The sequence below is a fragment of the Prionailurus viverrinus genome, chromosome B1 (genome assembly GCF_022837055.1).
Source record: "Prionailurus viverrinus isolate Anna chromosome B1, UM_Priviv_1.0, whole genome shotgun sequence".
NCBI lineage: Eukaryota > Metazoa > Chordata > Mammalia > Carnivora > Felidae > Prionailurus > Prionailurus viverrinus.
In genome coordinates, this window is record NC_062564.1 from 44,298,272 (window position 1) to 44,323,884 (window position 25,613).

General features: G+C 49.4%; 1 protein-coding gene across 7 annotated transcripts in view; it reads left to right on the plus strand.

Moving 5' to 3' along the window:
• Positions 1-1,215: 1,215 nt before the first annotated feature.
• FGFR1 (fibroblast growth factor receptor 1) overlaps positions 1,216-25,613 on the plus strand; it is a 50,610-nt gene continuing 26,212 nt past the window's right edge. For 5 of the 7 annotated variants that reach the window (XM_047855356.1, XM_047855357.1, XM_047855360.1 and 2 more), the window contains exons 1-2: positions 1,372-1,502; positions 10,036-10,211. In XM_047855356.1, coding sequence (XP_047711312.1) covers positions 10,124-10,211 — 88 coding nt within the window. In that variant the 5' untranslated portion in view covers positions 1,372-1,502; positions 10,036-10,123. Of the gene's footprint in view, positions 1,503-10,035; positions 10,212-25,613 lie in introns of all 7 variants that reach the window. The other 2 variants (XM_047855358.1, XM_047855359.1) reach the window with 1 other exon arrangement.

Consider the following 25,613-nt stretch of genomic DNA (forward strand, 5'->3'; position numbering starts at 1 on the left):
AGTCTGAGCAGGTCCTAAAATTTGTATTTTTTTAGAAGTTCCCCAGAGGACTAGTGCCCATCTGGATTAGGGAACCATTAGCTTACAGGGGAAGGATCCAGAGGAAAGGGCATCTGAGCCACTTTTCCTCAGGTTCCACAGAGCCTTTTCTTCGGGTATTCTGGGTGGGTTCCGTCTAATTTCCAAACCAACAGCATGCCCAGCTCCCATCGCTCACTCTTTGCTTCCTAAAAGTCACTGCAGGTGGAAGACTTCTGGAGGCCAAGAATGGTGCCGTAGAATTCACAGGGCCCATCTTTGCGTGGACCTCAAAACCTAAACTCTGTGGCTGGGGCAAGTGAGATGGAGGGGAAGGGTCTAAAGAGGGGATAGATCCTCTCGTGAATAAAAAAGCTTGTATTTATTGAGTGTTAACTATGTGGCAGGCCCTCATTTAATCCTCAACTCTATATGGAAAGCACTATTATCCACCTTTTCATAGAGAGAAAACAGATTTAGAGTGAATCATTTCCCCAAGGCACACAGTCAAGTGCGACTCCAAAGCAGGGGCTAGCGAGTCCAACCTCGGGATTACAGCCTCTCCCCACCTCACCCCCCAAACCGCTTCTGTGTCCACTGCCTGAAATTCGGGCGCCCTCCTGGCGGTGCTCAGATGCAGGGGCACGCGCGCCCAGGGAGACCAGGCTGCAGCAAAGCAGCCGCAGAGCGCCGCGCCGCTGGGCCCGCTCCCCCGGCTCGGGGGCCGCGGCTGGGAACTACAAGGCCCAGCAGGCAGCAGCAGGGGGAGGAGGAGGGGGTGGGACTAGCGCGGGTGGGAGTGAGAGAGCGAGCCCTCGCGCCTCGCCGGCGCACAGCGCTCGGAGCGCTCCTGCGGGTACTGCTGCGGCGGCCTGGGCAGCGGGCGGCGGCGAGCGGGAGCCCGGACTCTGGTCCAGCCGCAGCGCGCGGAGGAGCCCAGGCTGTGCCCTGAGCTGGGCGGCAACGTCCCGACTGGACCGAGACTCTGCTTAGCGCATTGCGGCGACCTCGCCTTCTCCGGGCGCGAGCGCGCGCCGCAGCTGGAAAAGCAGCGGAGACCGAGGACTTTTCGCTGGTCCGAGGGGCGCCCCGCCGCGCGCACCGTCCTAGTGCTGCAGTCGGGCACGCCGCGGCGCCGGGAACCCCTCAGGGCGATGAAGCCGGGTCTGCGAGAAGCGTGAGGCGCCGCCGCCGGGTTCCGGAGAGGGGGGCCACAGGGTCTGGAGACCCCGGGCGGCGGACGGGAGCCCTCCCCCTGCCCCGCCTCCGGGGCACCAGCTCCGGCTCCATTGTTCCCGCCCGGGCTGGAGGCGCAGAGCACCGAGCGCCACCGGGAGTCGAGCGCCGGCCGCGGGGCTCTCGCGGCCCCGCCAGGACCCGAGCGGAGCCCGGGGGCGGCGGGCCGGAGCCCGGGACGCGGGCGCCCGCCCGCCCGCACAAGCCACGGCGGACTCTCCAGAGGCGGAACCGCAGCGCCGAGTGAGGTAAGAGCCGCGGCGCCCGCAGATCCGGGGCGGGCTTGGCGTCCCGAGCGGCCCCCGGCGCTGGAGCCTCCTGGCTGCGCGCTTCCCCCGCCGCAGCCCAGTTGGGTCCGGCGCCTCCCTCCACTGGTTACGCGCCCCCCTCCACCTCCTGACTCCCTTCCCAGCGCTCTGCGCCCCCCTTTTGTCTCCCCTCCCAGCTCCCCGCTCGCGTCGCCTTCTGCGCCCCCTCCCCGCGCTGGTCCCGCCGCTCCTCCTGCCGCCCAACTTTTCCGCCAACTCGCGCTGGGGAGCTGGCGAGGCGGCGGCGGCTCCGCGGTGAGACCTGGGAGGGACAGGGCCGGGGCGAAGGCGGCGGCGGCGGCTCTCGGTTTCCTCGGACTGGAGAGGGAGGGCGGGAGTGGGCAGCGAGGTGGGGTGTGCGTGTGTGTGTGTGTGTGTGTGTGTGTGTGTGTGTGTGTGTGTGTGTGTTGCATTCCAGCCCATCTCTTTTTAGTCCACCAGTGGGGACTCACCCCAATTCAGCAGGTAGCTTTGGGTGGAACGGTAAAAACCCGAGGTATTTCTGAGTCCTTTCCCACCCCGGGGAAGTCTGGGGTCGGAGTTGCGGGTGGGTGGATGGGGATATGAAGAAGGAAGGAAGTGGAGGGGTAGGTTAGCCTCTCCTCGAATAGGTTTTAAGGAGGTGTCGTCACCAAATGGCTGAATCGGCTGTAGCGGAGAGCGAGAAAGGAATTCCCTTTTCCAGGGGGGGGTTCTTCTACTTAGTCGATCTCAGAAAAGGTCGGAAGTTTGGGGAAGGGAGGGCTCCCAGCGGGTGATGTTAAGCCCCATTATGGGGTCGGGTGGGGGGGGGGGGAGGGGAACGTTCAGTTCCAATCTGGTTCTAGGAGGTGGGGGAAGGGATGAGGGTTTTGCCCGGTGCGGTTCACTCGGCAGCGCTGCTTGTTGCTTCTCTGGCTCAGACCCTCTGCCCGCCCTGCTCCCGCCTCCCGTTATGTTTGGGGTTGGGAAAAGAGGAACCCTCGTTTGCAGAGGAATTTATTGGCATTGTAGACGGAGTTCATTTAACACATATCCTATGAAGGCAGCCAGACACCTTCGCGCGGGGGTGGAGGGGGTGGTGGTGGTTGAAGCTTGCTTCTTTCTGGGCCCAGAAGCTATTGGTCCACCAAAAAAATTTCTGCGGTGTCTTTTTCCCCCAACACTTTTTTCCCCCATTTTCCAGATGTAGCAGCTGCATCTGGTTCCGTTTCGCCCCACACCGCAGCCACATTAACATCCCTCTCCCTCCCTTCCCCCTCACCCAGATTAAAACTGCTGTTCTTCAACTTGTCCTTACCACCTCCCTCTTTAAAAATTTTTTGAGACTTGGAGAGGAGAAGAGAGAGTTACTCTGGATCCCAAGTTATTTCGAATCTGATGGTGGAGATGCTGTCTAGATTGTGCCGGAAAAAGGCGTCGTGGGAGATGGGGCCACGATTTTAGGGGCGGTGGCACTTGGGAACGGTTCTGCTGGAGGTGGCCTCTTTGGCCATGGGTTTGACCCAGAACTGGCCCTGACGGAAGTTTCTGGAACCATAGCATTCCTTTTTCCGTCCCTTCAGTTAGAGCTGGAGCAGCCAGGGTTTCTGACCCTGTCCGTAGCTCGCCGTCGGTGTCTGACCGCCCCGTGGTGGCGTCACGCGTTCCTTTTCCACCCTCCCTGGAGCGAGCCTGGGGCGCAGCTGCGGGGGGCATGGGAGGGGGGCGGCCGCTGTTGCTGCTGGGGGCTCTCCTTGGGCGTTTTAAAGTCGTTCTGTGGGCTGGAAACTGAAGTGAGACATTTTACCTCTTAAGGGCTACAGGGTTGAAAGCGCGGCGTTGGATTGTTGAGGGTGTGTGTGTGTGTGTGTGTGTGTGTGTGTGTGTGTGTGTTGTTTTTGTTTTTGTTTTTGTTTTGTAATAGCCTTTGAGGTAGGAAAGCACCTTATGGTCCAAAGTTGCGGGAGGGTGGGGAGAGTTGGTCGCTCTCACCCTCTCTTTTCCAGTCTCTTTCAAATTGAAAACACTTCTCTGGTTTCCTCCTTTGGGCGGTAGTTTGGAGGCTGTAATGAAATCGCACTTTCTCTAGACATGGTAATTAAGGTGACTGTTTCCTCCGCAGATGTGCCCTGCCCTTTGCACCTCCGGACCAGCGCTTTTTTTGGAATAGCGTCTAAACTGTAGGACCTTAGCCTTGAGACTGTTTAGCAGAAAGTGGCCATTTTCCCCCTGGGCCCAGCCTCCTGGTTTCCTCTCTGAGGCTTTAAAAGTTAAGTAGCAGGGCCCCGTGGGACGTGTCTCAGTCTAGCTAATTACCCCCAAGCCTGGGTCATCTCCTTTCCTTCCAGTGACCAAGGGAGAGCCATTGCCAACTGTCTGTCCTGATGGCCTGCCCCTCTAATGACTTGTTTATGTATTCCACCCCACCCCAGTTGGGAGAAGCTCCAGGGCTGCCGCTGACCCCTGGAGGAGCACAGGGTGTTTGGGGTCAGGAGGTTGCTGGGGCCTGGCTCTAGCAGGGTTGGTTACATACTGCATCAGTGACAAGCTCCTTGAAATATCTGTTGCATTCACTGTTAGTCATAGCCAAGTGTCAGCTCTTTAATGAGGGCCATCCGGATGGAGAGCCACTTGGACATGTGTGCTTTCACTGCCTGCATTTACCGTGCCTGTACAAATGCCCATTTTGTAGACGTTTTTACAAAATGGGATTTGGGCCAGAGGGGGCACCGCTTACTTTGGTTCCAAAGTAGACAGCCTTGGGTACTTCTTTTCCTTGGTCAAAGTTCCTTGAACTTAGAAAGTTCCAGTAGAAGAGCAAGTGAAGCAAAAGCACAGGAAGAAATAGAGTAGGAACATTGTAGATGCTGTTGTCCCTCGTGTCTTGAGGGAGATTAGAGTACATCAAGGTATACCTAAGCCTGAGCTAGCTTGGACTCCAGAGGGCAGGAAGAGCACACTGAGCATTGAGTAGGCAGATTCCAGCCATGGAGACCCAAGGAAAATCTGCGGGTTTTTGCTTTTGGTTGTATGCTTTGTGTTTGGGGCATTGACCTGAAAAAAAGACTCCTAAAGCAGGGGATTTGCTCCCATGAGCCAGCTTCTCTGAACACACTCTATTTGCCTCCATTTTTAAATCTCTTTCATCAAGATGGCTGTTAGGGAAGAGCTTCCTGAGAAAGTTTGAGCCTGCTAGAGTCAACGAAGGTAGATAGAATTGATTCAAACGTCTTGTTCTGAAAAAGCCTCATCCCTTGAGATGAGTTTAATTTCCTCTTGGGAAATTTGCCTTTCATTTGTCTTCCCAAGAGCTTTGTCAAAGGTCTGGATGCACCAGGGACTGGTGGGAGTCCAGATGTAGAGCTTTAGAGAAGATTCTGGTGTTTCTAGAGAGGATTAAATTCCAGACTTGGGCCAGCATATGTGCTTTTTTCCCTCAGCTTGCATTTACCTTAAACAGAAATTCTCTGTCACTACCACTTCTTGCAATTAAAGAAGTTATATTTGGTCTTCCCTGTGCACCCCCCCCCCCCGCCTCCCAGGTAAATAGCTGTCACTTGGGTGAACAACTCCAAGAATATGGTGAATATGGTGGTGTTCCACCAGTCCATTTTGTCTTCAACAGCAAGGTTTCCCAGGTTATGGTGGAGCAATTAGTATTTCACTTATTATTATTAATTTTTGGTATACCTCCCTCCCAAGGACATTGGACACATTTTTTATAAAGACTCAACATTTATAGTGTTTCTATTGGGGCACCTGGGTGGCTCAGTCCATTAAGCGTCTGACTTTGCCTCAGGTCAGGATCTCATGGTTCCCGAGTTTGAGCCCCACATTGGGCTCTATGCTCTCAGCATGGAGCCTGCTTTGGATCCTGTGTTCTCCTCTCTCTCTGCCCCTGCCCTGCTGTGCTCTCTTGCTCAAAAAATAAATGAGTAAATAAAATATTGTTAAAAAAAACAGTGTCTCCCTTGGACCAACAAAAATTTTACAAGCTGAGCTGCATAACTTTTTTCAGGTGTCTGTTAATTATTTGCCCTGGTACTCTCAACAGTGAGTAGAGAATACTCACTTTGGGGGAGTGCGACCATTTCTGTTAAGAAGTCAGTCTTCTTCCCATCTAAAGGGATGAACGTTTTGATGTTACTTCCTCAATTCTGAGGAATCAAAATGTTTAGAAAATGTCTCATTTGGTATTTTTTTTTTATTTTTTTTTCAACGTTTATTTATTTTTGGGACAGAGAGAGACAGAGCATGAACGGGGGTGGAGCAGAGAGAGAGGGAGACACAGAATCGGAAACAGGCTCCAGGCTCCAAGCCATCAGCCCAGAGCCCGACGCGGGGCTCGAACTCACGGACCGCGAGATCGTGACCTGGCTGAAGTCGGACGCTTAACCGACTGCGCCACCCAGGCGCCCCTCATTTGGTATTTTTTGAGATAGAGTTTGGCTGGCTAAGAAGGAGTACTTGACTATTGCTTTTATGTGGCATTGGCAACCTCTTTTCCTCAAGAGTATCTGGGGGCACCTGGGTGGCTCAGTGGGTTAAGCGTAGGACCCTTTTCGGCTCAGGTCATGATCTCACGTTTTGGGAATTCGAGCCTCGAGTCAGGCTCTGCACCAGCAATATGAAACCTGCTTGAGATTCTCTCTTCCTCTCTCTCTGCCCCTCCCCTGCTCTCTCTCAAAATACGTAAACTAAAAAAAAAAAAAAAAAAAAAAAAAAAAAAAAAAAAAAAAAGATCTGTATCAGTTTCTTTTCAATCAGCCTTTCCTTCATTCACTTACTCATCCAATGAACAAATGTGTCAGCATCTGCTATGCAGATCGTGGGTGCTAAGGGTATTAAGCGAAAGTTTAGTCAAGCACAGACCCTGCTTCTTAAGGAGCTTGCGATCCCATGATACTTTGGAAATTCGGAGGAATGAGAGCCTCAGCTAGAAGGCTCAAGAAAGACTTGTGGAAGAGGTAGGGGGCTTTTTTTGTTTGTTTTTTGTTTTGTTTTTGAGATGGGATTCAGAGAATAAGAAAGCTTGGCCCATTAAAGATGGGGGAAGGGCAAAGAAGAGGGCAGAGCACGAAGATCGCCTAGGATCATGCTGTCCCATAGAAATAGAGCACGATGGGTGGCTCAGTCCACTAAGCGTCCGACTTCAGCTCAGGTCATGATCTCATGGTTTGTGGGTTTGAGCCCTGCATCGGGCTCTGTGGTAACAGCTCAGAGCCTGGAGCCTGCTTTGGATTTTCTGTCTTGCTCTCTCTCTGCCCCTCCCCAGCTCACACTCTGTCTCTCTCAAAAATGAGCATTAAAAAAAAAAGAAATAGAACACGAGCCACGTGTAATCTTAGATTTTTCTAGTAGCCATGTTTGAAATTCAGAAAAAAGAAACAGGTGGAATTCACTTTCATTAATTCCTTGGTTGAGATTTTAATAATCTATTTAACTTAGCCTCATAAGCCCAAAATGCTATCATTTGAACATGTAACCAATGTAAAAAATTATTGGTGAGATACTTTACCTTCCTGTTTTTCACACCCAAGGTTTGAAGTCTGGTGTGTATGTTTCACTTCTAGCACGTCCTAATTCACATTAGCCACATTCCAAGCAAGTTCTTGGCAGCTACAAGTGGCTAGTGGCCATTGCATGGGATACCTAGGTCTAGAGGATAGGGTTTGAAGATAGTGAGAAGTACCTTTGTAAAGATAGGAAGTTTGTGTCTTCTGCCACCAGTTACAGAGTGCTGGCCAGGAATGACTCAAAGCACAGTGTCTATGATTCCTTACATGGATTTGTACTTAGGAGAGGGTAGGTTCTTTCACCCATGCTGCCCATATGATCTCTTAACCACCTGTGATGGAGGCTGGGCAAATACCTCCTCCAACAAGTGGGGAAACGCAGAGGTTGTGTCCCCCCCTCCAGTCCCCAGTTGAGGACCTCCGTGCCCAGGTGGGGTTGGGGGGGGGCGGGGGTGCTTCAGGTCCCCGGAGACCTGACTGGTATGGGAGAGACTGAGGGTAGAGCCAGCTGCAAGGTCTCTTAGGAAGCTTCTGAGTACACCTGCAAGGCTGCAGGTCACATCTGTCCAGCAGTGAAGGAGGGAGACTGTCCCTAGGGGATTTTAAGAATTCATTAATTAGTAGAAGGAGAGGGGGGTGTGGTAAAGGAAGAGGTGACAGTTCTAGGGTCCCAGACAGTATGTGGACTGGTGGTTTGGGTCACCGTGTTTTCTGTAGGTTTGTGGAATGGGGATCCTTCTCATTCCAGGGGTTGGTGCTGGGAGGCTAAGGGTTTTCTTGACGTCCTTTGTTTCACAGATGTGGGACTTGAGGTCCAGAGAGAAGCACCTTTTTGGGGTTGAGCTGGAGAGAAGCAGCTAGAAGAGTTTGACATGCACTGATAGCAGAGCTGAGCACAGCCAGCCACACCTGTGAGGGAGCCGGAGCGGCTTTTCGGGGGAGAGAGTGGCTGAGTGGTGGTGGAAGCCGCCTGTCTGCTGCATTGAAAACAAGCTTAATCGCCTCAGCATGGTACCACCCTTTCCACTGGATACTGAAAATTCATTCATTACTCTGGCGGTTCCTGTGATGCTTAGGTTCTTAGCCAGGGGTACCTTTCTGGATGACAAGCCTGTATCTTTTGTTTGGTGTATCTTTGGGGGCATAATGAGATGTGGGATGTGGCTTACAGACGCCCTGTTGTAGCAAGCATCGCTTCTGTCCCAGGCCAGGGACCGTGCCCCATCCTCGGCCCTTAGACGGTCCTAGACAGATCTGTGATCTGCTTCCAAGGGTCTTCTCTCAGGCGAAGGAACTGAGGCGCTCCCATCTCCAGAGCTACCTTGGGTCTGTCCATGAATGCTTGGTTTCTTTATGACACAGAGATGCTCTTTGGAGAAAATGGGCTTGCGCCAGGTAGAGCCAGATTTGCTTACCCCTACTTGCCCCCTGGGCCCTGTCCTTTAGCATTAAAAATGAGTGATGAGTGTCCTGGTGGTTTTGCCTACCAGCTGCATAGCCAGGAGCAAAGTACTCGACCTGTTGGAGTCTCAGTTTCCCTATCCCTTAAAGGGGAATAGTAATTCCTACCCCCAAAAGTGTATAGTGAGGAAGAGAAGATGTTTTATAAGTATATATTTTACCTAGTACATGCTTCATGCATAGTAGGTGCTCAGTAAATATTCTGTTCTGTCTCTTCAAGTCCCTTTCCTAAATTTAGAACATTGAAAGAGAAATGTTTATTTATTTAACGATTTTGAAGTTATCAAATTTTAGTAAAGCCCTGGAAGGAAGCTAGTGGTAGTACATGCCTCCTCCCACTAGCCAGCGCCTGTGAACAAAGCCAAGAATCTGGGGGGTTTTCTGCCAACCGGGACTGACTCACTCATGGGGACTGACTCACTCATGAGGGGCCCTGTCTGCTCCAAGGAGGCAGGGCTGAAGCACCACATTAGGGCATGTTCCGGAGAAGTGGATTCTCCAAATAACTTGGATGGTTCCTTGGAGCATTTAGGACAGAAGCAACCTATAATATGGAGACGTCACTCCTACCCCAGTCCAAACAGGGCCCAGAAAGTCTTAGCACTTGGTAAATGCTTAGCAGCAGCAACGATCCTATCCTTAAGACCCTCAGTGGGTATTTAAAATTTTACCACTCCAAACCTGAGGAGGGTAAGGGGCTACAGTCCGTGCTTTTTGGAATGGGTCCCGGCAAGGACCTTCGTATTCTTCAGCGTAACCATTTTTGTCCCTACTTGTGGATTCATTTCTGCTAGACATCTTGCAGCGTCGGGGAGGGGCATTGCGTCCACCTCATGGTTCTGTGCTTTGAGGTCCTTTATGAGTTGGTGAGAGTTGTGTTCTGTCCATACGGGAACTTCATAGAACCAGAGATCCCTGCGATGTGTGTGGTGTTAGAGACCAAAAGAAAGAACCCAGGAGATCACTCACTGCAGCTTCCTGGTTGCACAGGTCCAGAGAAGGTCAGCGTTGTACTGGTTTCCCAGTCCTTGGTTTGTTCCAGAATTCTTCATCTTTTCTACCCCTCACCAAAGGGCTGGTTTGCCCTGGAGGAAGTGCAGTGTGTACTGGGAGGGGTACCAGCACGCGGGGGCCTCCCGCAGCCCCACCACACTCTGCGGAGCCCTTGCCTGTGAAGGGGCGGAACTCTTGGGGATTTTCACCAGGCTCTTTGCTTTCCCAGCACAAATCATCTTGGGGCTTTTGCCTTGGAGGACTTCACGACAATTTTCCCAACAAGGCTTGCCATGTAGCCCACACTCAGGAAGTAGTCGGAGAGCTGAATTAAAGCACTGTTTTGTCTAATTAAGGCCTATAACCTCAAATTCAGTATTGGGGCAGGACCACAGTTCCCTTTTTTGTGCCTTAAGAGTAAGTTTTTGCTTTAAGCACCCTTCTGGACAGGGTGACTGTGCGACACACGTTAACTCCTTTTTCTCCTTATCTCCCCCCTCCCACGCAGACTCTCCTAACTTTTTGGTTTGTTCTTTCCTTAGAGTCAGCTTGAAAAGGAGGATCAAGCTCAAGACGGAGTCTCCATGGAGGTGTGGAGCCTGGTCACCAACCTCTAACTGCAGAACTGGGATGTGGAGCTGGAAGTACCTCCTCTTGGCTGTGCTGGTCACAGCCACACTCTGCACTGCCAGGCCAGCCCCGACCTTGCCCGAACAAGGTAAGGCACAGGCTGAGGGGTCAGCCTGGACTCCTGGGCCTCAGAGACCTGGCAGGCTAGGACAAAGGTGATGTTGTGGTTGACCAGGAAGGCAAGGCTCCACCCTGGATGGAGCAAAGGGCTCCTTTTTGTAGGAGAGGCTTCCAAAATACTTGGGCTGGTTTGCACGTGGCTATAAACACACCCAGCTTCAGCAGAGGCTGGGGTCATAAAGGCTAGTGACGTCCATTTGCCAGAGGTGACCTGCTTAGGGCGGAAATATATGCTTTTCTCTTCCTGAAAAAGAACTTCTGATTGGGATCTAAGAGCTGACTCCCCAACCTAGATGACATATAAAATGGGGCACAAGTGACCTATGAATTTGTTTGTTTAGCACTTGGATGTTGAGGGGTGTGGGAGCTTGATAAAGACCTGGCTTCTAGAAAATTGTTCCAAAGACAATTGTTCCATCTTCTTTGAGGGCTGGCAGTCATGGCCACGTGCCTGCCATTTTGCCGTCCTTGGCCATGTCTGACAGGCTGTGGTTGGAAGCCTGCCGAGCGGTTTGCTTTGGATACGCACCACTGGAGGGATTTCAGAGAGACGGAAAGCCAGGGAGCATTATGGTGCATGGATGCTCCTGGAGATCTATAGCTTCTTACAAAGTCGGACATTATTAGTAATGAGAAGGACTTGCTCATGGGATTTACTGGAATTGTGAAAGTACTTCATGGAGGTTACAGGTATATAACACACCTAGTGGCTTTCAGGGGCCTGTGAGAACCTACTGTGAGAACTTAACTGCTGCCAAAGGGTAGTGTGGCTTGTGACTCGGTGGCTCATCACACAAATACGAAGGTTGGCAGGCAGTGGGTGAGAGGCTCAGGTATGCATGTGAGGTAGTGGCTGAGTTTAAAGAACCATCAGTCTCAACTGTCAGGACCCGTTCAAGTGATAAATCATGAGTGAAAATATTTGTCTACTCTCATGGTGATGGGGAAGATCACATGAGACTTTCTGGAAGGTGTGCTTGGGTGAACCACACAGACTAATTTTGCATTCGGAGACAGAGCTGAACGTAAGACTTGAGCTAGAACATGCCAGAGATCCAAAGTGGGAGAGATCATCTCTGCCCACAGGGAGTTTATTATCAGGAAGATAAGTACAGAGGTAACTAAATACAAGGTAGACCGTGTTTTAACCACACAGTGGAGTCATAACAATGCAGTGGAAATGCAGAGGAAGAGGAGAGCAGAGAGCATTTGAGATGGGTCTAGAGGGATGATGGGTGAGGGTTTGTTGGATGACAGCCAAGGGGGGTCGGTTTGGAGGGGAATAGAGGGCATTCCAGGTAGACTAGCATGAATGAGGGTGCTGAGGCAAGATGTATAAGGTGTATACAGAATGACTTGCCTGGTGAGTAGGTAGTTGTGGGGAGTAATACCTGGAAGAATTGAATTGCGTTAGCATATGGAAGGCCTTAACACCCTGCTAAGGACACTATGCTTAAACGAGTAGATACTGGGAATAAATGGGTAGATACTAAGAATCTCAAAAAGTTCTGAGCAGGTAGTGATGTGGATCCAGCTTTCAGAAAATTAACTTGGCAGTTGAATTTGGATAGATGGGAAGAAGTCTGTGTTTGAGTCCTGCTCTGCCATTTAATATCTGCATTACTTGCTTTGACAAATTACTCAAGCACACTAAGACTTAGTTTGCCCATCTTTTTTTTCTTTTTAATGTTTTAATGTTTATTTATTTTTGAGAGAGAGAGAGACAGAGTGTGAGGTGGGGAGGGCAGAGAGAGAGGGAGACACAGAATCCGAAACAGACTCCATGCTCTGAGCTGTCAGCACAGAGCCCCTTGTGGGGCTCGAACTCAAAAATGGTGAGATCAGACCTGAGCCGAAGTTGGACACTTAACCGACTACGCCACCCAGACGCCCCTTAGTTTGCCCATCTTTAAAATGGGGACAGTAAAAAAGCATTAAATGAGGTACCCAGATAAGACACCTACAGGTAAAGTTTTGGTAGTTATTACTGCTGTTACCACAGTTGCCAGACAGACAAGTTAGCTGTTTGTTCAGCTGTTTGTTTTGAATGTCTAGCTAGAGGAAGGAACCAGAGTGGGGGGCGTGAGTTGTAAAGGAAGGGAAAACCAGCAGACACTATAGAAATAGAATCTGTGGGTTTCAGTAGGTTGGCTGTCAACTCTGGGTGGTAAAAGGAGTGAGTTAGGGCAGAAGGTTTATGAGGAGCAGAGATTTGGATCAGCCACAGTGTAGACGGTAATAAGGGAGTCCAAAAAGCAAGGAGGGCTTGGATGAGGTTTGAGAATATGAATTTATGTTGGGCCCTAAAGTGCTTTTTTTTCTTTTCTTCAACTTTCTCTATCAAACTCCTTTGCCCTTGAGAAATGGAGAATGGAGTAAGTGAATGGTATGGGTCTCAGGCCCAAGGAATTGTGGGGTCGGGTGGGTGTGGAGAGGTTCACTGAATCCACTGGCTGTGGATCCTAACTGAGAAAGGAAGTCCAGGCAGTGATAGAGGGTGGAGCCAGGGGGCTGAAGGTTTTGATGAGGAGGAAACACAGGCCAGGAACAGAAGGGAGGGAATAGGGAAGGTGGAGGGGGCTATTAGGAGGGCTCTGCAGCAGTGAAGACTGAAGTCAGACCGCCATTAAAAAAAAAATCAACTGAGGCATAATTTACATTTTGAAAAATAACATCCATTTTTTTAATATAATTTATTTTGAGAGAGAGCACAAGCGGGGGCGAGGGCACAGAGAGAGAGAAGGAGAGAGAGAATCCCAAGCAGGCTCTGCACTGTCAGTGCATAGCCCCACTCGGGTCTCAAATCCACAAACCATAAGATCATGACCTGAGCCTAAATCAAGAGTCAGATGCTTACCCGACTGAGCCACCCAGGTGCCCCAATATACCAATTTTTAAGGGTATAGTGTGTTTTGATAAATATAATGTCCCATGTGACTACCACCCCAGTCAAGGTAGGGAACATTTTCATCACCTCCAAAACTTCCCTCTGGCCCCTTTGCATTCAGTCACCTATGCAGCATTGACCCCAGCAACCGCAGATCTACTTTCTGTCACTATAGACTAGCTTTGCCTCTTCTAGAATTTCAAATAATGGCATTATGTGGTGACTGTGTAGCCATTCCCCGGTTGATGGCTACTTGGGTTAACAGGTTTGGTTATTATTAATAAAGCTCCTGTGAACATCTGTGTGTAAGTCTCGTGTGGACATAAGGTTTGCTCAATTGCCTTGGTTTTGATTTTGGCACCACTTCTTGCTGTTGACTCTTGGGAAAGTTCCTGTGTGTGGAACTTCTATAAAATATAATGATAATGAACATCTGCTCCCAAGATCCAATAAGAGTGTGTGCAGAGCTCTCAGCACAGTGCCTGGCACATGGTCAGTGGGCAATAAATGACAGTTGTGAGTGCTTTTTCCTGGGACCCCACAGAAGACAGCACGTGGTGAGGGGCTTGTTCCCTGGGTGGTGTGGAATGCCTTAGGACACAGATGTGGAAGTCCACTGGACTCCGGGGACGAGTCCCAGATCCCTGTTTGGTTAAGTCCCCCTGTGGGTGCAGTGTGGCTCTTTCACAGAGCTTTACCCCTCCTGAGCTTTGTGATAGCAAAGTACGTGCCCCCCACAGTCTTCAGAGAATTGCTGGGAGGTCATTAGGGAAAATCTGTCCCTGCGCTTTGTAAACCATAAGGTACCCCACAAAGGTAAAGTATCACTGTATGGTCTTGGCCCTGCTGATTATTAAATAATAATGCTGCTATTGTCCTCAGAAAAGACTATAATCTGTGTATAAAAGGTTTGTGCAAAAGTTTAAACCCCAAACTCTGCTCCCACAGAGAGCTTTTCCCCTTCAGAAGGGCCTTCTGTAATTGTGTGTGTGTGTGTGTGTGTGTGTGTGTGTGTGTGTGTGTGTGTTGGGAGCCCCTCCCCCAGTCTGCAAATGCTCCTGAGGGAGTGGGGAGGGCCTGGAGTTTCTGGCTGTCCTTGGAAAGTTGATTTAATAAGGGTTCCAGGAAAACCAGCCTCCCTTGGTCCCTCCCTCTCCTTTCCTTTCTCTAGTTTGGGATCGTAAAGAGGCTAAGCTTGTTTCAGAGCAGGTCTTGAGGAAGGAGGGAGAGGGAGTTGTGTGGAAAGACTAAACCTGGGTCATGGGTGGAGGTGCAGAAATGCGCCTTTGAAAGGAGAAATACTGACTTGAAATACATTTTGAGCTTGAGGAGGGTTGTGTCTGTGTATTTTTCTCTCCTTTAGAATAAGACTTGGAAAAGCACGTGGGTGAATCCAAAACTGCTTGCTTCTTGCAGTTGGGGCTGGGGGTCCTGCCCCCTTTCCAGTAGTAACGTGGGTTAAACACCCCAAACCCCATGGTCAAGGGGACAGTGTGAGACCTGCAGTCTCAAAATACTTGCGTACATACTCAGAAACCTGCAACTAATAAGCGATTTAATGGGCTGGGGTTTTCCTGCTCCTCCCACCTACCCAGATTTGAAGGAGTCTGGTGGCCGGTTGAAGGGGGAGAGGTTACCCTTAATGGAAAAGCCGCACGTTTCCATTTCTGGCTGCAAGCCCCCTCGATGCCGGGCGCCACAAAGCAAGGCTTTGTCTTTGTGTTCCACAAAACCTGCGCCCGTGGTGGGGTGGCTACAAGCAGTACCAGAGACATTGCCCCAGCTTCAGGTGGGAGGGCCCCGGCCACCCCAGACAACCCACCAGGGGGTCCCACAGCTGTCTTTGGCCTTAAGGAGTATGCATTTCAGCCTGGCTGCAGGGGGAGCCGCAAATAGGTACCAGAGGGTATCCCACTGCCTGCCTTGGACAGGCTGCAGCTGATTGGTATGGCCGGGGCACCAGTGTCCCGTGGCTGTACTGGGGCACACATCCAGGAGCATCCGTCTGCTTTGAATGCACACTGGATGTTCAGAAGGAGTTTCTCCTCCCGCAGCCAGAAGGCGAGTGGAATCACATGGAGCAGAAGGCGACGTTGGGTGACCCACTTGAGAACAAGGGTGCAGGATTTAAGTCGGTTGAAATCTGTAGGGTGCTTACCTACCAGGTTTCCCCCAAGGATCCACTCTGTCCCACATCCTTTTCCCCAGAGTGGAGGCCCGAGTGTTTTTGAAAGGGCGTGCTTGCAAGTGTTCCCAGTGCTGAGCTGAACAGGATGGGGGTAGGGAGACCCAGTGCTCAGCCTGTGAGAGAATGTGAAGGAGGAGCACTCACGTGTCCTGCTTGACCACGCTGGGCAAGTGCAGCAAAGCCACTCCAGGGCTGTGTTCTTGGCTCTGGCTTCTGCATTGCTACACTATTAGCTTCACTGATTTTCCACTCTGGCTTTGCCAGCCAGCTCCCCGAAGTCAGGGAGGAGGAATTTCTCAGGGAAGAACAAATGGCTGTCCAGAGCCCTTGCTGCGGGTGGGGGAGGGGAGGGAGCCCAAACAAAGAATCAGGCTGGGATTTTGTCACCTGGTTTCTGTGACTACCTAGTCTGGGGTGGGCGGGAATTGAAGAGAGAGCGCCAAGGATTCCTTTGGATGCTGTGGCCCCAGCATGGAGGTAGGTCAGCAGGGCTTAGCCAGGGTGCTTGCTCCTGGTCAGGCAGAAGCAGTGAGTGATGGCTTGTGTCTGGGGTGGTGATGGATGGCCTTGGGAGAAGTGAGTTCTGGGGAGTCATTATCCGGGAGGGCCATGTCCGGGGTCAGAGAGCCTGACCAGCAGCTGCGCCCTGTTTTCACAGCGCCTGGTTCCTCTGAGGCCACTGGGAGCTCCAGCTCACTCTGTAGACACCACCTTTGCCTCTTCCTTCCTTCCCCGAAGCCTGGAAACGAGACAAGTGTCTCCCTGCTGACCGGGGAAAGTCCAGCTGCTCTGGCGCTCCTGGTCTCCCGAGTTCAGCTGCCCAGGCCTCCCTTTCATTCTGGAAAGATGGCTCATTTACAGACTTACTGCAAACATTCTCTTCTCTCTGCCCACTCACCCTACACCCTCCCCTCTGGCCCCAAGTGATTTAGCTGAAAGTTAAGTGCTCAACGGGGCTCTTAAGGGCCTGGAGTAAATCCCAAACTGTTTCCTCCCAGAGAAAGGCCTTCTGGAGCCCGGCTGCTCCTGACTGTGGAGGTTTGCTCTGACTTCCAGCTGGTGACAGCCAAGTAGGGGAGACAGTTGCCTGAAGCCCCCATGGTGGGCTTGTTGCCGCTTTTTTTTTTTTTTTAATTTTTTATTATTTTTGTGAGAGAGACAGAGTGCGAGCAGAGGAAGGGGAGAAGGAGGCACAGAGTCTGAAGCAGGCTCCAGGCTCTGAGCTGTCAGCACAGAGCCCGACGTGGGGTTCAAACCCACATACCTTGGGTCGTGACCTGAGCCGAAGTTGGAAGTTTAACGGTCTGAGCCACCCAGGTGCCCCTGGGCTTGTTGCCTCTTAATGGTAGCTCCTGTCTCAGAGTTCCTCTTTCCTGGTTGTCAGTTCACTTGGACTCTCATCTTTCCCCTTGCCAGATGAGGTGCCCACTGCCTTCATTTAAAGACTTTGCCCCTTGCAAACTGGGCAGCGCTGGGGTGAGGCATCTGTCCAGTTAGTCCCCAGCGCTGAGAAAGATGGGCTCTGGCAGAGCTTGAAACTCAATCCTCCTTCCTTATCCCACACACTATGGCGTGGCTAAGCCTCCTGGGATGGGTTGTGTAAAAGGAGGTGAATGGTGGGGCAGCCGGCACCGCCATTTGAGCGAATGCGGCTGTGGTTTCCCTGGCCCTGCACGTGCAGGCGCTTGGAGCCTCAAGTGGGTGAGAGGGTCAGGGAGTTCGGTGAAGACAGGCCTCAGTGGTTACGAGCGTGGGGCAGGGAGAGAGGTTAAAATCCACCAACACTGAACTTTCAAATTTGAGTTTAGTGTTTAGCCTTCCTAAATTTTTCTCTAGGATTGAAAACTAGCCTCTGGCTGATGGTCCCTTCATTCTGTCAGTCATTCATTCATTAACAGATTTCTCCCTCCCTCCTTTCCTTCCTTTTTTTTTCTTCTTTCTCCTCCCTCCCTCCCTCCCTTTCTTCTTCCCTCCCTTCCTCCCTTCCTCCCTTCCTCCTTTCCTCCCAGCCAGCCAGCCAGCCAGCCAAAACAAGACTTCCTTTTCCTTCTTTTATACAATGTATTTATTCATACATAACCGTAGTTTATCCTGGTCCCTCAGTAGGAAATGTTCGCCCCTATCTTTTTCTCCTTTCACTTTTTGTAATTCCTACTCTTAGTTGAGGGTTTAGCTTGGATTTAGCTTGGGTTTAGCCTAAGGCATAGCTTGAGGGCCACCTACCCCTTGAAGCCTTCCTCTTGTCTCCAAATTAATCACTTCTTTTAATCCCTCTTTCTGTTTAACTTTCAAGCTGGCACTTTGCCTTAATGTTATATGGAGCTTTTTAAAGTTTATTTTTATTTATTTTGAGAGAGAGAGAAAGAGCAAGTGGGGGAGGGCAAGAGAGAGAGAGAGGGAGGGAGACAGAATCCCAAGCAGGCTCCACACTGTCAGCCCAGAACCCGGTGTAGGGCTCAAACTCACGAAACATGAGATTGTGACCTGAGCCGAAATCAAGAGTCAGACCCTTAACCGGTTGACTGAGCCACCTAGGTGCCCTAGAGGTTTTTAACATATGGTTTGTTTCTTCCTCAGAGCAAAGTTCTGAGCAGTCAGAAAGAATATTTTCATTGCTCTTTTAAAACACAGCTATTTGAGGGGCGCCTGGGTGGTGCAGTCGGTTAAGCGTCCGACTTCAGCCAGGTCACGATCTCGCGGTCCGTGAGTTCGAGCCCCGCGTCGGGCTCTGGGCTGATGGCTCAGAGCCTGGAGCCTGTTTCCGATTCTGTGTCTCCCTCTCTCTCTGCCCCTCCCCCGTTCATGCTCTGTCTCTCTCTGTCCCAAATAAATAAATAAACGTTGGAAAAAAAAAAAAAACACAGCTATTTGATATGTCATCAAGGTTTACCATAGGAAATTTAGAAAATACAGACTTGTAAAGAGAAAAAGAAAAACTATTCCCATCATCTAAAATTAGTCAATGTTAACTGTGAATCTATTTCTTTAGACTGTTTTTCTTGCATTTATACAAATGTGACTTTTCAAATATGGAATTTATATGGCATATACTGGTTTTTAACTTAAGCACATAAGTTTTTTTTTGTTTTTTTAAGTAAGCTCTATGCCCAGTGTGGGTCTTGAACTCGTGATCCTAAGATGGAGAGGTACATGCTCTACCAGCTGCCCCAAGCATGTAGTATTTATTGCCAAGCAAAGAAAATTGTTTCATTGTGCTTAATAACTACATAGTATTCCATTGTGTGGATGTGCAAAATGTATTTATTTACCCAGTCCTCTACTGTGGGGCATTTAGGTTATTTTCAATAGTTTGCACTTAAGTGAACATACTTTTACAAATAAAATTTGTCCATATTTCCAAGGATACTTACATTCTAAAAGTCTTGATTACATACTGACAAATTTGCCACAGAAAGGTTAAGCCAGTAAAACTCTTCTGAAATAATAATAAATACTATTTATTGCACCTTCACAGCCTGTCGGCTTTACATTTTTATATCTTTACACTGATTCCATGGCCATAGGTTTTACTCCCATAGTCAGATGGGGAAACTGGGATCCAAGGAGTTAAGTAACTTACCTGAGGTCATAGTTGGTGAAACGTGGAACTTACATTCACACTCAAGTAGGTCTGACTTCAGTATTTTTTTCTAGTCTCTAGAAGAAATAGTGTATTTTTTACACTATGTCCCTATGTCAGATTGGGTTTCCCCCTAAAGTTCAGACAGACAAACATTTTATTTTTTTTAATGTTTATTTATTTTTGAGAGAGAGAGGGAGACCCAGAATCTGAAACAGGCTCCAGGCTCCAAGCTGTCAGCACAGAGCCAGTCGCGAGGCTCAAACCCACAAACGGTGAGATTGTGACCTGAGCCGAAGTCGGACACCTCACTGACTGAGCTACCCAGGCACCCCCAACATTTGGATTTAAACATTTCAATTTGCTGGGTCAGCCTTTCTCTGTCCCACATGAATCAGGCTCCACCTCCCTTTCTGGGTAGGTGTGCAATTGGGGTAAGGGCAGCTGAGATGCTTGCCTTGTAGCATTTCTTGTGTGACATTCTTCTCTCTGCTCAGAGGTTATGCATGGGTCATAAGTCTGTGAGCTGCCTAAAGGCAGGGGTTCCCTAGCCTAGAATATTCAATAGAACAAAAACCCCATGGAGGCTGCCTTTTCTACTGTAGCAGAGCCTTCCTACTTGGAGGATCGGAGGTCCCCAAAGTGTCAGATGCCACACCTGAGTTTTCTTCGTAGGTCACACTTATTCTAGAATGTGGTGGTGTTGCCCAGACATACAAATCACCTAGATTGCTTCTAAAATGGTTATGGTCCAGCGGTGTCTGCTGGGTGGAAATAAACATGTCAGAAGGGCTCACTGAGGCTAAAGCACTGGCATTGTTTTGAGGCTACCACTATGTATATTTTTAAGACATAAGGAAATACAGGGGTGCCTCGGTGGCTCGGTCAGTTAAGTATCTGACTCTTGATTCGGGCTCAGGCCATCATCACACGGTTCGTGAGTTCGAGCCCCACATCAGGCTCCTCACTAACAGTGCAGAGCCTGCTTGGAATTCTCTCTCCTTCTCTCTGTCCTTCCCCTTCTCATGCTCTGTCTCTCTCCCTCAAAATATATAAATAAACTTAAAAAAAAAAAAAGACATGAAGAAATACAAAAACGGGGGACAGAGATCCTGAAGCTGTTGGTTGTCTTAGTGCCTACTGAGATATTCAACACATTAATGTTTTAAACAAAAATATGTATTATACTGTGGTTGAGCTAGTCACAAATAATTACAGGATTTAAAAAATCTAGGGGCGCTTGGGTGGCTCAGTCGGTTAAGCGTCTGACTTTGGCTCAGGTCATGATCTCACGGTTCATGGGTTCGAGCCCCATGTCAGGCTCTGGCTGATGGCTCGGAGCCTGGAGCCTGCTTTGGATTCTGTGTCTCCCTCTCTCTTTGCCCTTCCCCTGTTCATGCTCTGTCTCTGTCTCAAAAATAAATAAATGTTAAAAAATAATTTTAAAAAAATCTATATTAATTTGTGGTATACTGTCTGAAGTGTGCCCCAGGAATAGGAAATAGATGTATTAAAAGTTGTTTGACAAATATCTTCTTCCATTTCTGTTGGTATGTAACTGGGGAGAAAACACCAAAAGTCCCCCATTCAAGAGAGGCCAGGACAAATGCCTTCCCCTCCCCTAGCTTTACCATGGATCAGGCCCAGTCCTGGCCAGTGTTATCTTTTTTTTTTTTTTTTTAATGTTTATTTATATATTTTGAGAGAGAGAGAGAGAGAGAGAGTAGGGGAGGGGCAGAGAAAGAGGAAGAAGGCGAGAGAATCCCAAGTACGCTCTGAGCTGTCAGCATAGAGCCCTAAGGGGCTGTGAGATCATGACCTGAGCCAAAATCCAGAGTCAGATGCTTAACCAACTTAACCGACTGAGCCACCCAGGCACCCCCCTGGCCAGTGTTATTCTTACCAGACATATGCAAATACAGCAAATGACTCGTTAAAGAAGTGTCATCAAAAGACTGCATCAAGTAAGGACATAAAACCCAGGTTATGAGGACATCTGCAAACGTAGGAGAGGGTCCTTCCCTAAAGTGAAGGGACAAATTAACCATCATTTGTGAGCTGTGATCTGTGCGTGTACATATACATCGTGAAGGCAGAGGTTTTGTCTTTTTGTTCACTTCAGCACCTTAGAACAAATAAATACATGCATGAACACACGGGTAAGGAACCACCCATTTTCTTTGTTTAAAAGATAACCTAAAATTTCCAGTTTTAAAAAAGGAGACAGTGCAGGGCACTTGGGTGGCTCAGTCGGTTAAGTGTCCGACTTCGGCTCAGGTCATGATCTCACAGTTTGTGGGTTCGAGCCCCATGTCAGGCTCTGTGTTGACAGCTCGGAGCCTGGATCCTGCTTCGGATTCTGTGTCTGCCTCTCTCTCCCCCACTCACACTCGCTCTCGCTCTCTCTCTCAAAAAAAAATTTTTTTTAAGTTAAAAAAAAGAGACGGTGGGAATAAAATCCTTTTTAGCGGGAAGATAAGGAAAATATGTAAGGAGTCATTTCTCCCACATCTGACACTCTTCACATCATCTCACGGAACGATTCTTGGGTGCTTGAGGCATGGCATCACCTGGTGGCCAGGCTCCGTTCCCACAGCTCTTGATTCTGAAGCAGGGCCCGAGGTTGGTAGTTCTGACAAGTTCCCTGCCCATCCAGGAGAATTTGAGAATCTCTGATGTTCAGTTAATTTCTCAAAAAAGTCTATAACGTAGGTGCTGTTTCCACGTCACAGTTTAGGCAACTGACCCAGAGAGGTCAAACACACACAACTTGCCGAGATTAAACAGCCAGTAAGTGGTGGGATTGAGACTGGAGTCTGGTGGGTATCAATGCCTGCAGCCCTAACTCCTGTACTGGAAAGGATGAGAGGCAGGAAGGTGGAATATCCGAGAGGCTGGAGAGTCTTTCTAGACTAAGATAGGCAGAGAGGTAGTGGGAAAGGTGGAAGAGGGCTGAGTCAAGTTGCCTGGGGGTACTGGGGAGGCAGGGGTAGGTTGGTCTGAAAGCCTTCCAGGGAAGAAGACTCTCTCCCCTCTTTCTCTGATGCGGGGCTTTAAGTCAATTATCACCGTCTTTGGAATGCTGATCTGCTCTCCAGCCTGTTAGAAGGGCCCTTTTGCATTCAGAAATCTCTGTTCCTTTACTGTCAAACTTTAGAGTTTACTTTTGGAATTAAGTTTTATTTTCCCTAGGTTTTGGGAATTAGCTCTTGAATCTTGAAAGAGTCAGCCTTACCTAACTACTGAATGAAGTTCTTCCTGTGACATTCAAAACTTTTACCGATGTCATTTGAGCAGTCAAGACTATATTAATGTCTGAAGGGTGCTCTTGGAGGTGGCATTTATTTTATAAGGTGAGCCCTTCACTACCCTCAGCGCTTCCGCTCCATTTTTGAAATTTATTTGCCTCGCTAGTTCTCATGGGGTAATATATCATGAGTCAAAAAGGACAGTGAAATAAATCCCTCTAGAATACTTGGGCTCCCAGTTTTCTGTCAGTCACAGCCTCTTAGCTATTCTGCGTCCTCCATTCTAAGACTTCTTCTGGTGAGAACATGGGTCAGAGAGAAGCCATGAAGACAAGCATTTATTGAAGTTCTGGTGGCTGGAGATCTGGGACCAAAACAGAATCCACCCATCCACCCATCCTCCCTCCTTCCTTAGAATGAGCAGGGGAGAGGCAGAGAGAGAGAGAGCAAATCTTAAGCACACTCAGCAAGGAGCCCAGGCGGGGGCTGGATCCCATGATCCTGGGATCATGACCTGCGCTGAAATCAGAAGTCAGATGCTCAACCAGCTGAGCCGCCGAGGCACCCCCAGAATCCTCGCTTCTTAAGGCAAATTAACTTGCAGCCTCTTGCGTTTCCTCACACCAGAGAGCACTGTGTGCTCGTGGGGGCAGAAGGAGGTAGCAGAGAGTGATACTCACTTCTTAAGCCCCAGGTGAAAATTGGAAAGTTAGAACTAGAGGGCACCCAGAGCTTGTCAGGTCCATCAGCTTTCCCATTTCACAGATGAGGAATTTGAGGCCCAAGGGAGGAAATGACTTCCCCAGGGTCACACAGTTAGTGGTAGGGCCAGTTGTCTGAGTGATTTCCACTCAGATGTTCTTTCCACTGCACCCAGCCAGTTACACCTGTGCTTCAAGCAGGGTTTGGTGGTGAGTGGTTTTCACAAGGGTTTCAGACTAGGCTCGCATCCCTTAGGACATCTGGATGTTGACATTGCCCAGATAATGTTGACATTATCTCTCTCCCTGGATTCTGATTGTTCAAGATCCTCCCGACTGAGCAAAGGAGTCCCCAGTGTAGATATTGGTCCCTAACCTTCCTCCAACCAAGCCTTTGGTCCTCCTCCTTCCACCTGCTCGCTACCTGACAGCCATATCGTCTCAGGTAGAGAGATCCCTGAAGCATGTTCTTGTAATTTCTTAAAGAGCACTTAATGCTCAACTTTCATGGTGTGTGTGAAAGAGAAAAATGAATATGTAGTATGTCAGTGCATCCCCTGAGTCCTCACTGTCCTGCAAATCTGTGGAACAGACCAGAAGTCCCAGACTTTTACATTTCGTGAGCCAGTAAAAATTCCTCCCAGTTTTTCAGAACCTACATAGGGTTAACAACTCATTTTGCTATGTAAGAACATTTTTTTTTAAATTTCTTTTAATGTTTATTTTTGACAGAGAGACAGAGTGCGAGCAGGGGAGGGGCAGAGAGAGAGGGAGACACAGAATCTGAAGCAGGCTCCAGTCTCTGAGCTGTCAGCACAGAGCTGGATGTGGGGCTCGAACTGTGAGATCATGACATGAACCAAAGTCGGACCCTTAACGGACTGAGCCACCCAGGTGCTCCATGTAAGAACATTTTTAAAAACCAACACTGTTCACTACCATTACTTTCTTTTTTTTTAACTGTGGTAAAATACACATAACATAAAATTGACCTGTTTTCACCAGTTTTGAGTATCCAGTTCTGTGGCATTAAGTTCATTCATGTTGTTGTCCCACCATCACCATCATTGTCTCCAGAATGTTTGCATCTTCTCCAATTGAAGCTCTGTTCCCATTAGACTTGAACTCCCCATTCTCCCCTCTCCCAGCCCCTGGCAACCACCTTTCTACACCATTTTATTCTCTTTAAAAAAAAATTTTTTTTAACATTTATTTATTTTTGAGAGACAGAGAGAGACGGAGCATGAGCAGAAGAGGGGCAGAGAGAAAGAGGGAGACACAGAATCCGAAGCAGGCTCCAGGCTCCCAGCTGTCAGCACAGAGCCCGATATGGGGCTCGAACTCACAAACCGTGAGATCATGACCTGAGCCGAAGTCACTTAACCGACTGAACCACCCAGGCGCCCCCACCATTTTATTTTCAAAGGATGCTTATGGCCTTTATTTTCATAATGTAACAATAAGAGGCATTTCTTTAACATTGAGAAAAAGTAACCTTATGAAGAGCCCATTCCATGGCCCACTGCAGTAAGTGACCCCTGTACACTGTGTGACCCAGACCCGCCATGCAGTGATCGGACTGGACACGGGGAGGGAAGGTGGCAGGTACACTGGAGTGCTGAGAGTTTTGGTGAAGCATGCTCTCAAGCACCCACTGAGGTTGGTGGGGGGGGGGGGGGGGGCGCAAAAAGCCAAATTCTGGAACAGCTGACTCCTCCACTAATTCATCAGCAAGTTTAGGGAGCTGCAATTTTTTCCTGCCCAGCTGCTGGTGCTTCCTTCCCCAAACAAGCTCTGCTGAGTGTGGGGGAGGGGAAGCCCTCCAAGGGGCCCTTGTAGGGGGCGCGGTGGGGGCAGGGCTGTACTTTCTTTTCTTTAAGGAACCTGACCGGACTTTAAGGTCAGAGCACGGCAGAGTGGGAGCTGCAGGGTTACCTCTTCCCTGTTGATTCATCTCACTGTCCTCCTCCCCCAGCCTTAATGATCTTTCCATTACAGAACCCAGACCAGGAAGTGCATGACAGGTCGCAGCTGCAGACACATGGCTGGGAGGCCTGGGCTCCGAGCCAGTGGTGGGAGGGTCTGAGCTCTCTTTACAGCAGTGGGACCCTACACACACACACACACACACACACACACGCACACGCACACACACACACGCACGCACGCACTCACGCATGCACACACTCAGGCACTTGAGCTAGTTCAGTGGAAGGTGTTCTGTGTTGTAACAGTTGGTGGCCAGTTGTACTTTTGCTTTGAGTTCAGGACTTGATTTTTACTAAAGGCAGAAGACCACCACCTGAGTGTCCAGATCCCCTCAGCTTACAACCCACACAAGTGGTCCTTACTGGGTTTGGGATTCTTTTCAGGGGGGGTTTCCATCATTGAGCAGAGGCTCTTTGGCTCCTTTTCCCAAAACAGGACCCATTTAATATGGCTTTAGAAGCTTCCCAGATGTCCAGGAGAGTTATTAGGCATAGTATTAATACCTCCAAAATTGTCAGTTTTTCTTATGATTCTATCAAAATGCAAGGTTCAGAACCTCTTTTGGGGGATGGTTTAGTTGCAAGAGCATGGGCTTTGCAAACACACAGTTCTGGGTGCAAATCTTAATGAGCAGAGCCTCCTCTGACCATCTTCTTTGGGGATGGCTCCTTCCACGTGCAAGTTTGCTCAGGAAATGTTAATTTACCCTCAACTGTGTCCTGGGGGGCAGTTGTCACACAGGAGTTTCTGTCTCCACCGCCAGCTGTGTTGTTGGCT